Source organism: Guillardia theta (assembly GCF_000315625.1).
Source record: "Guillardia theta CCMP2712 unplaced genomic scaffold GUITHscaffold_403, whole genome shotgun sequence".
Taxonomy (NCBI): domain Eukaryota; class Cryptophyceae; order Pyrenomonadales; family Geminigeraceae; genus Guillardia; species Guillardia theta.
In genome coordinates, this window is record NW_005434281.1 from 1 (window position 1) to 10,756 (window position 10,756).

General features: G+C 57.4%; 4 protein-coding genes across 4 annotated transcripts; all 4 read left to right on the forward strand.

Annotated features, from left to right (window-relative positions):
• Nucleotides 1-202: 202 nt before the first annotated feature.
• Nucleotides 203-413, forward strand: GUITHDRAFT_122684 (hypothetical protein; the record flags this gene model as incomplete). The annotated part of the gene is made up of 2 exons (XM_005818032.1): nt 203-275; nt 334-413. Coding segments are annotated over 2 exons (153 nt in total), but the record flags the coding sequence as incomplete, so codon positions are not given.
• A 2,654-nt stretch (nt 414-3,067) lies between these two features.
• On the forward strand, nt 3,068-3,408 carry GUITHDRAFT_122685 (hypothetical protein; the record flags this gene model as incomplete). Its single annotated transcript, XM_005818033.1, has 3 exons — nt 3,068-3,108; nt 3,158-3,239; nt 3,277-3,408. The coding sequence occupies 3 exons, from the start codon at nt 3,068-3,070 to the stop codon at nt 3,406-3,408; spliced, it is 255 nt and encodes an 84-aa protein (XP_005818090.1).
• A 2,480-nt stretch (nt 3,409-5,888) lies between these two features.
• On the forward strand, nt 5,889-7,684 carry GUITHDRAFT_91269 (hypothetical protein; the record flags this gene model as incomplete). Its single annotated transcript, XM_005818034.1, has 7 exons — nt 5,889-5,952; nt 6,005-6,163; nt 6,210-6,340; nt 6,390-6,526; nt 6,648-7,045; nt 7,095-7,284; nt 7,437-7,684. The coding sequence occupies exons 2-7, from the start codon at nt 6,044-6,046 to the stop codon at nt 7,682-7,684; spliced, it is 1,224 nt and encodes a 407-aa protein (XP_005818091.1). The 5' UTR covers nt 5,889-5,952; nt 6,005-6,043.
• Nucleotides 7,685-9,589: 1,905 nt separating this feature from the next.
• GUITHDRAFT_156674 (hypothetical protein) lies at nt 9,590-10,306 on the forward strand. The gene has a single exon (XM_005818035.1). The coding sequence runs from the start codon at nt 9,877-9,879 to the stop codon at nt 10,186-10,188; it is 312 nt and encodes a 103-aa protein (XP_005818092.1). The 5' UTR covers nt 9,590-9,876; the 3' UTR covers nt 10,189-10,306.
• The last annotated feature ends 450 nt before the right edge of the window (nt 10,307-10,756 follow it).

A 10,756-nucleotide genomic window follows, 5' to 3' on the forward strand; every position in this document is an offset into this window, starting at 1 on the left:
CCGTTCGCCCTTTCGGTCCCTACCGTCCTTCCCTACCGCCTCCCCTCCCCTCCCCTCCCCTCCCCTCCCCTCCCCTCCCCTCCCCTCCCCTCCCCTCCCCTCCCCTCCCCTCCCCTCCCCCCCCGTTTCCTCTTGGAGTCCTCTCCTTCCTTCATCCACCCCTCACCTCGCAGTCCTCCTCGTCTTCTCAGCTACCTCGCAGGCTCGACTGAACCTCAAGCGATCGCTGGGTGCAGCTGTCTGTGGAACGAGCGCCATGCTCGCCGGCAGGAAAGGTGACTCAGTGACGTTGAGCTTCATTCTGCTCGTGTCCAGCTGACGTCTGACTGCCAGTGGTTGACAAGCTGCTGTCAAACCAGGCGGGAGGGCCGACGTGGCTCAACAGCATCACGTGGGTGTCGGAGGAAGTCTAACGGTCTATCATGTATGTTGCCAAACAAAGGGGTACTAGTGACTACCGTGCCGTGACCTCCCGGCCGGCCCGGGGCCCGCCGGCCCCCGGCCCCGCCTGCCGGGGGGCTCGACGGGCCCGGGCCGAAGGCCGCTATTCACAGTGAGAGACTCAGCCTGAGAGGAGGCTTGACTCCCTGACATCCGAGTTTACTTAACTCTTAAGACTGACTTCTTTACTCAAAGTTAAGTTAAAATCAGTACGAGGACATCAGTAGAGGACTCCGGCTTTGACCCGTGCCCATTAGCCGTGACCGTGACCGTCCCGGCGGCATACTAAGTGATTTGATTCGATTCAATACCATGTCCCTACAGGCGTTAAAACAGGCTGGGTCTGATGAGGCGGACTCACCGGTACCAATAACCCCTACCCCTCATTGAACAGTCGGAAGGGAGGGTACATGAAGGCTGGTGGCGGCCGGGCGGGGACGGAGGGGACAGTTGCGAGGGTGAGGTTTTGAGCGGGGGAATGTCATCCCCCAACGAAAAAGAGCGATTCCGATGAGAGCAGAAGAGCCTGACTGTTTCTGGTGCTTCAAAAAAGTACTTTTCGCTCTCCGGGGATATGAAGTCACGATGTGGGGACGAATTGTCGATTCGAGGTCACGTTTCCACCTGGGAGAAGATCCAAATAAAGTCATTTCACATTTTACTGCATCAGCTTGAAATCGAAAACATTCTTTTCAGTGGGGGAAAAAAGCCCAGCTTGCCCGTCGACTCTATTCCTCTCGCTGGTTCCCCTCACTTCTGCAACCCGCGCTCCTCCTCCACGCGATGTCCTCCCTGTCCTCCCCCACTTCTCCCGTCAGATCCGATGCCCCCGCCATCTTCGTCAACATCCGTAGGGGACGCCGCGTATGCCGCATCTCCTTCTCCCTCCCCCAAATCTCGCGCCTGTTCCACGTGCGACAGGAGGAAGCTGCGGAAGCCCTGGTAAGCTGCTGCCTCCTTCCTAGTTCTCGCCTGCTCACATTATGGCAGGGAATTTCGCTCACGACGCTCAAGCTCGTGTGTCGCCGTCTAGGGGTCCGGCGCTGGCCGTACACACGGGCCGGGTACGGGGTCCACAAGGACGCGAGAGCGGCCGAACAGGCAGCGCTGACGGCAACGGAGCTTGTGAAAGACGTCCAGTCTGCAGCATTTGAGGAGCACAAGGAACGAGTCAAGCTAGAGGTGTCCAGCGAGGATCTGGCTGCAAGAGCAGTCAGTGCGAATGGGTTGAACGAGAGGTGGCTGAGATGGTACATTCTTGCGACCGACGACGACGAGGTGATATGGACGGGAGCTGAGTGAGAAAAACACGTTACAGAAACGAAAGGCGATGATTGTCAATGTTTACAGCTCCTTTGTCGTACGAGTTCCGTTCCTATGCCCCCAAGCAGGACCGTTGAAGCTAGACCTCATCAGCTGCCTCGGAGATGACCGATATTCTTCTTCCCATGAAACACTTTGTATTTTTGAAAATTAATGAATCTGATCTAAAGCTTGTCCTGTAGTCCTGTATTCGTTGCCGAAGTTCACACTAAGCTGCCACTGGCCCGGCTGCGTGACCCGGACCGAGTCCCGGAGCGACTCTTACTACGGGCTGGCCGACCCAGTGAGCACTGCGGCAGTGCAGCAGGGAGGAGCAGGGACTCGAGCAGGGAACAGGGAGGCTGGCAGGGCTCCAAAACTGAGCCGCACTCGGAGGGAGCAGGGAGCAGGGAAGCCGCAGGGCCTGGGGAGCAGGGAGCAAGTACGGTCAGTACGCCGGGACGGTCCCGTCTACTTGTGGACCGGGAGCCTGACTCAGTGTCGGAGCGGGGTAGGGGGAGGCGGCTCTACTAAGCCGCTCGGACAGCCCCTGAGCAGGGGAAGTATCAGTGAGGCTAGGCACGGCCCACGGCGGCCTGCCAGGGCGGCCCGGCCCCACTGCCCGGGCCCGGGCGCCGTGCCAAATTACGCCGCCGAGTCCGGTCATGCCGCGGGCCGTGGCCCTGTGGCCCGGCGGCCCGGCCACTGCCGGACCAGGCCCGGCGCCGGGGAGCGGCCGCGCCCGGCGGCCGGCGCGCCGTTCAAATTACGCCGACAAGTCCGGTCATGCCGCCGCGTGACGGTGGCCCTGTGGCCGGGCGGCGCGGGCCGCGCCCTACCGTAGTAAGGCGTCACTGCCCGTGTCGGACCGTGGCACGGCCCGGAGTCGCCGGGCATGCCGCGGCCGCGGCACACTCAGTGACTCGGACCCAGTGATCATCTGACACTTCAAGCTTCACTCACTGAAGTTGCGGCATATTTTTAAAACTATTATAGTGTTCGCCGAAGTGACCACCTGCTAGTACTAAAGTTAATTTTTTTTTGAGTGCAGAATGCCAAAATTCACTATGTAATTTCAAATAAGATCAGTTCAGTTTTATGAATCTCGAACAAGCGGCGCAAGGCTCGTCATCGTTCGCATCCTGGGAATGAACAGAATGGAGGGCTGGAGGAAAGGCGGCGGCGGCGGCGGAAAGTCTAGCGGCAGCAAGACAGGAGGAACAGGAGCAGGAGATACCAGCGAGTTTACCATAATCTACATCGTAGTTTTTGGTACGAGACTGTTCTATCCGCTCGCTCGCCTCGCTCACTTGCTACAGTTACGATGTTTGTCTTTGGTATCGTCTACACGTACTACAAGAGGATGTGAGCGCTCCTTGTCTCGTTCAAGACTTGCGCACCTGACATGCTTCAGCTACTTGCCATCTCGGCGTGCGAGTGCGAATGGTATAAACGGAGAGGAGCAGCAGGTCACTGACGAGGGCATCCCTGTCGCGGTATGCTCACTCTTGCTCTGTTGCCTGAACGGCACAGATCTCCCTCACTCCAATGCCTCAGTATCCCGACGTGAATGGGGATGATCAGAGCGTGCTTGCCAACGTACTCGAGCTGAACCCGCAGCAAGCTCACGCCTACTGCGGCCTAGACCCTCCTAACAAGACCTGAGTGCGAGAGAGGAAGGGGTTGGTGATGGATCCGATGATCTGACCATGCGAGCAGACGGCGTCGGGTGTGTCGATGTACATGTGTATCATCAGCCGTCAATAGCGATGGAGGGTTGGGGCGGTGGGAGCAGGAGCAGGAGCAGGAGCCTCAGCGATAGCCGCGGGGGTCAAATCAGACATGTACGGACTTGTCTGGTTCCTTGTTGGCAAAAGCTGTCAGTAGGAGAAGGAAGGTGGAAGTTGAAGTAGTGCTGTGAGGGTTGGAGAACCATAGCACTCTGATAGAAGAATGCAGTCATTCTCGATCATGTTGCAACATAGTCAGGATGGGACAACAGCAGTGACGGTCCTTGTACTAGTACTGTAGTTGTTCACAATCGGTGCCGGTTGTACCCGACTTAAACGAGCTTCTTCTTACTGTGCCTCGCCTGAAAGGTCTCGGTCCGATGCCACGGTTTGCGTTGGCAATGCCGTTCAACGGTTACCGTACACGGGTGCCGTGTAACCGGCGATACTTGAGAATCATTGAGTTAGAACCGTGCCAGGTTTTGCCGCGGCAGTGCTTCATGCCGGCATCATGGTTCAACGGTTGAGTGACTGCGCCGGGCCTGGGACTCGGGAATCGAGTCCCGGATCACCGTGATCGGACCGTGTCACTGTGACTGCCAGTAGTACGGCCGACGGTCCGACTTGAACTGAGTCACCCGGCCGGCCGCGGCGAGTCTGAGTCTTGAACTCGGAACTTCGGAAGTTTGCCAGGACGGTGACCGTTGGACAGCCTTGCCAAGTCACAGTGTGGGCCCCGCGGCCCGGACGGCCCCGGGCCCCGGGCCCCCGGGCCCCCTCCGCGCCGGCCGCGGATCCGATCGGATCAGTTTACTCAAAGGATCACGGTAGTGAGGGCCGGGCGATCGGCATCGCGCCGGTCTTAACTAAAATATTACTCAAGTTGAACTCGTATATTCAATGTTTACTCAATATACTGTGTCGCCTTCCAATACCCTAACCACCCCCTATTTCTATATTAGAACTACCCCTCATCACCCTGATGACAAGCTGACATTCCAAGATGTGTACCCCTACCCGTTCTTTGAGTAAAAAATATGGGGTGGGGTTTATTTACTACCCCCTTTCCACCCTAAGCGCTACCCCCATTGACCATCCCCGGGACCCCCACCCCCACCCCCACCCCCACCCCCACCATTCCCCAAGAACTGGTCAATTACCCCTCATGTTAACCCTATACCTGGGCGCATCACTACCCCCCTACCTAATCTCTGACCTACCTGTTAAATCAAAGGACCCTACCCTGGAACTTCTTCAAACCACCTGCAGGTACAAATGTACCCTACCTCAATACGCTTGTACCCACCCCAAACAGGCTTTGATTGATTCCACCACCGGTCACCATACCACCTACCCTACAGTAAGTACCCCTATCTCCGTACATTCCTCACCCCCCTCTATTCCCCGACTTCTTTCCTTCACATTCCCCTACACGTGGAGTACCCCCACCGTCGTAAACCGAGATTCACCCCACCCACTCCTGCTTGTCTCAACTACCCACCCTCATAAAATCCCTAGTACCCCCTCCCCAGTCAGCTGCTAGGTCTGAGAACAGGCAGTGGTACTATTGACCACCCCTACCCTACCCCCTAACATCTCTCGATGCGTCCATTACCCCACCCCTGGTTCCCTCCCCCCTTCCCCCTCTCCCGCCTCCCTCTTTGCAGCTCTTTGCGATTGCTGGCCGCCACCTGCATGTCGGAATGGCAGCAGGAGCAGGACCAGGAGTAGGCGAAGAAGGAGCAGGGAGAGGAGCAGGAGCAGGAGCAGGAGCAGGAGCAGGGAGAGGAGCAGGAGCAGGAGCAGGGAGAGGAGCAGGAGCAGGAGCAGGAGCAGCAGGAGCAGCAGGAGCAGTAGGAGCATGAGCAGGAGCAGGAGCAGGAGGAGGAACAAGAGCAGAAGCAGGAGTAAGAGGAGCAGGAGGAGGAACAAGAGGAACAAGAGGAGCAGGAGAAGTAGGAGGATATGATGACGACAACTATCACTTGATATCCTCGATGGATGACGCTACCTATGGCTCACGCTACCATCTTGTTTGTCTTGCATTGTTCATAGATTGAGTGCTGTACAATCCCAGTCCTCCCCTGCCGGCCTTGACCCGTTGAACATTCGAAATGTCAAACCGCGCTTCTCCCCTTGTTTTGAGATCAAAATCATTACTTGAAGAATGTTTTGCAAAGGGTCGTGCTTTGTGAAAGTGATCCAACCCCTTGTCATGAAATGCACGTACCCATGAGTGTTGTCTACACCTGGTTGAAATGTTGCCTTCTCTTATTGTTGTATTGCTTCTTTATTTGTCGCTGAATATTTGCCGTGATTGGTTCTGCCATGTGTCGTGAAGTTATCGTTGCTGAGTGGGTTGAATTGTTTTACCTTGAGAAGCTAAGGTTTGCATCGTCTACTGATCACGTTTTCAGCAGAATAGGGTGGATATTTCTTTCAATTTTTTGTCGAGATCGCTGAAACTTCAATAATTCTGGTGCATGCCATCTGTTGTCCCTCCCCTCGTCCTAACTCGGGATGCCCTGCAGGGTGGAGCAGCGACTTTGTGGTCTCACTAATTACGAAACATGACGGAGCTTGAGGTTCCAGAGGAGCAGAAGCAGCACGAGTTGCACGGACCAGAGATTGTCCTCCTCTTCTTGTTCATCTGTCTACTGATCGGCTGTGCCTGCCGATTCATCTTGGAGGTCCGCACGTCTCCCCTGTTTGACCAGCACCTGACGGCATTTTCAGGTGATACACCGGAAGCTCAAGATCAGAGTTCCTTACTCGGTCGTTCTATTGGTGCTGGGAGGTAGCTGGGGGGCGCTGGCATGGAAGAACCTCCAAGACAACGACGGAGAGACGAAGGAGCTCGCAACCATGTACCCAGCGGTGTCAACCCTCAAGTGCTTGCCCTGACCATTCTCGCAGATCGTTGACGCTGTGGGCGAATATCGACCCGCATCTCATCCTCTTCGTCTTCCTCCCCGCCCTGATTTACGAGTGTGCCATGGGAACAAACTTCTACGTCTTCTCCAATCACTTCGGGAGTGCCATCATCCTTGCAGGTCACTCCTCTGCGTTCCCTCGTCTTCCCCTCCTGCTGCTCTTCTCCTCTCCCCCCGCCTCCCAGGCTGCTTTCCTCCCCCTCCACATGCTGTTTCAATGCCCCTTAGACGTATCCTTTAGGTCCGGGCATGCTTGTCCAAACGTTCCTGATCGCGATAGTCGGGCGCTACATGCTCCCCTACGAGTGGGGATGGGCTGAGTCCATGCTCTTCGGAGGTATCCTGAGCGCCACGGACCCCGTCGCTGTCATCGCTCTTCTCAAGGAGCTCGGAGTTCTCCCCGACCTGCGCGTGCTCATCGAGGCTGAATCTCTCCTCAACGACGGGACTGCCATCGTCGTGTACGAGCTCTGCCTCATGATCCTTATCGAGCCCAGCACCATCGGCAATTACGTCGCCACAGGGTTCCAGCTGGTGCTGGGGGCTCCTGCCTTGGGGCTCGCCATGTTCCTTGGGAGCGTCTTCTGGCTGAACAACACCAAAGACCCGATTCAGGACACCATCGTCACCGTGTGCACGGTAAGAGCCGAGGGAGGGGAGGAGCAGAGAGCTGAAGGAGCGGGAACAGGCGTACCTTGGCTTCTACGTCGCAGAGAGCGGAGCTGGAGTTTCGGGAGTTCTGACGGTGGTTACGATCGGCATCATGATGGCAGGGTACGGGAACACAAGCATCAACACCGAGGAGGCTGCGCACATGCTTCATGCCGTGTGGTCCATCGTTGTCTTCTGCGCAGACACCACCATCTTCGTGCTTGCTGGTGCTCCCCGCCCTCCGCCCCCTCCTTCCTCATCCCGTCCCCTTCCTCTTGCCCCGCCGTTCTCGCTTCCCCTCCCTTCACTCCCCTCGGGAGCCAGCTCCGCTTCCTCTTCCTCCCTCTCCTCTCCAGGGGAGTTGACTTGGATCCGTCAGGTGCGATCATCATTGAGCGAGGCTTCATCGCAAGAGAAGACGCCTTCTCCGGGTCGGACTGGGGCTACCTGATCGCACTCTATCTCTGCCTCCTCGCCATCCGCGCCTTCATGGTCGTGATCTGCTCGCCCTACTTCCGAAACTATGGGTACGGGCTGCAGAGCCGCACGTGCTCGTGGGAGAAGTTTGTGAAGAACATGTTCATCGTCACTTGGGGAGGACTGAGAGGTGAGAGCTTGTTCACATGAGCGGCGATGATGATAATGATGATGGAGATGATGATGATGATGATGATGATGTCTCTTATCACCTTCACATCCTTACTATCTTCAGAAACTCCTCCATCCATATCCTCTCGTGCCTTTCCTTCTGCCTCAACTCTGTCCCCTTCTCTTCTCACTTGTTCTTTTCAGGTGCCGTCGGACTCGTCCTCGCTCTCGCTGTCTCTGTGAACCTGGAGCTGCAGCATGCTGTGGTCGACGAGAGGTACGGAGATCGCGTCCTCCTTCACGTAGCCGGCATCGTCGTCCTCACCACACTGGTGAACGCGGCGCTGATGGAGAAGATCATCAAGATGCTGGGCATGTCGGAGGTGTCGCATGCGGAGAAGCAGCTCTACGAGGGAGCCCTCAACTTCCTTGACGAGAAGCACGAAGAGTTTCTCGACACCCTCCAGAACCGGACCATCCACCCTGAGCTCGCCAACGTTGACTGGCATGCGGTTGCCGCGATCGTCGGCAAGCAGGCGCTGACTGGGCGGCAAGAGAATATGGAGGAGACGGAGGAGCTCGGGGGGAGCAGCAGCTACATGTATGAGAAGCGCCAGCACAGCTTCGCGCACTTGGACAGCCCAGCAGACATCGAGCGAGAGTTCCTGGGGAGATACCTCACCTCTCTCCGAGCAAGTTACACCGGGCAGTGGAACGCAGGGCTGATCGCTGCTCGACCCTACCGGCGGCTGCTGTGGGCGCTGGACATGGCTCTCGATCACTGCTACGACTCGGGTGGAGACTACAGGAGGTTCGAGTGGCACTGGCTGCAGTCGGAGGGTCTGCTGGAGCTGCCGTGGTACCTGAGGTACCTGCAGGAGATCAGCTTCCTGCGGTTCGTGTGGACGTACCTGGTGGAGCAGAACGAGGCCGAGCGGTTCGAGATTGTGAGTGCGATCGTGCGAGCACACGAGGAGACGTCAAGGTGTGAGATCAGGCCCGGGGCGCTGTCGGAAGTGTTCCTCAAGATCCTGGACGAGAGCTTGACTGTGCGAGACGACGCAGAGCAGGTGCTCAAGTCGATGGAGCACGAGAACTCCAAGATCGCCAAGTCAGTGAGGACGAGGCAGGCGTGCTGCCTGGTGCTGAAGATGTTCGAGGAGGAGGTGCACGGGCTGTCAAACTTGTCGCAGATCACGGACGGAGAGAAGGAGAGGCTGCAGCACTTGATCCACGACAAGATGACCAAGTGCACGACCCGCTACCCCAAGGTGGCGGTGCAGGCGAACGTGGTGCAGACATGGCCGATCTTCAAGTCGATCCCCACCAACAAGTTCGACGAGCTCTACGACTCGCTCGCCCTCAAGGCACATATCTTCCCTCAGGGAGCGGACCTCCTCAAGAAGGGCGAGCCCTTCCAGGGCATCTACTTCATCTCCCAGGGCCGCGTCGACTGGAGTACCGACGACTGCGCGTTCGAGGAGGAGGAGTGTCTGCTGGAGGAGGATGAGAAGCCCTCCAAGTCGGTGTCCTGCACACCAGGGAGCACCATCGGAGAGATCGAGTTCCTCCTCGCCAACGCCGACCTCCCCGCCCTCAACCGAGGCTCAGCCCGGGTCGTGACGCCCGACGTGGTCGCGTTTATGATCGGCAAGGAGCAGCTGAGCATGATAGTGGACAAGTACCCGACCGTGCTGCTCAAGCTCTGGCAGCACCACGGGCACATCCTCGCCAACGAGCTGCCGCAGCTGTTCGAGAACATGACGACTGAGATCCCCTTCAGCAACGCGAGTCTCAAGACGCTGATCAAGGGCAGGAAGCACGTCATCCGGTACCCCTGCCTCCTCGTGCAGGGAGCCGTGAGGCTCTCGAAGCAGCCGCTGCTGGTGGGACGCAAGTACGGGGAGGAGAAGAGACCCTTTGTGTTCATCTCCCAGGAGACTGCACTTCACATTGAGTGCACGGGGGAGCACAACAGGATCCTAACCTTCACGCCCGAGCACGAGTCGATCGTCGAGAGGCGGTCGGCTGAGATGTCAAGGGTGCCATGGAGGAACAGGAACATTAACGAGGCCGTCGAGGCCGTCGAGCACGCGCATCGGGTGTCCACGGAGATCCGACGGTCCATCGAGGGGAGGAGGTCGGTCGAGCACATGCGCAGCAACGCCTCCGGAGGAGTCGACGAGGCCCCCGGCTCCCCCAGCACAGGCCTGATCCGGCTCTCCGTCGAGATGCCGCGAAGCCCCGGGTACCATCGGTGGCAGCGAGCGGTCGAGGGGATGGGACCCTCAGGTCCTCTCCCCTCCCTCCCCTCGCTGGAGCTGGAGATGGATGAGATAGAGAAGGGAGAGGAGGAGGAGGAGGAGGAGGGGCAGAGCTCGCTCATCGGCACCAACGGAAACGGCATCAAGCATGCGAACGGAAACGGCATCGAGCATGCGAACGGAAACGGTATCGAGCATGCGAACGGCAACGGAAACGGAAGTTATACCCCTCGGGAGGAGGAGGAGGAGGTGAAGGATATGAGGACATACAGGGTGTGAGCCGCGAAGGAAGAGACAGAAAGTGATCTGGGTTGTTCCTCCTCCCCCTCTCCCACTTGCCGGCTGGATGAAATTGTGGGATTTTGAGTGAACCAGTGTGATTGAAGTTACAAACTTTATCATCATCTCCATCTTCTTCTTCTTCTCCATCTTCTTCTTCTTCTTCTTCTCCATCTTCTTCTTCTTCTTCTTCTTCTTCTTCTTGACTCCTTCACATCAAGTCTTCCTTCTTGTATCCCTCCTGCTCCTACTTTCAGCCATCCCTTCCTCCCGCTCTCCGTCACCTCAGCGAGGATGGTGGTGAAGATGTTGGTGGCGTAGGTAGTGACGAAGGCGGAGATGGCGACGAGCGCGACCTGAACGAATTTGAGGAAGAGGAAGATAAGGAGGGATGAAGGTAGAGCAGAGAAAGAGGAAGATACGGAGAGATGAAGGTAGAGCAGCAGAGCAGAGAAAAGGAGAGGAAGCTTGCTGACCGTCTCAATAATCACTGCTCCTCTTGTTTGCTCCTCCAAGCGTGAACTTTCAGTCGCTGCCTGATGGCTTGTCAGACCCACCCTCTCCTCCT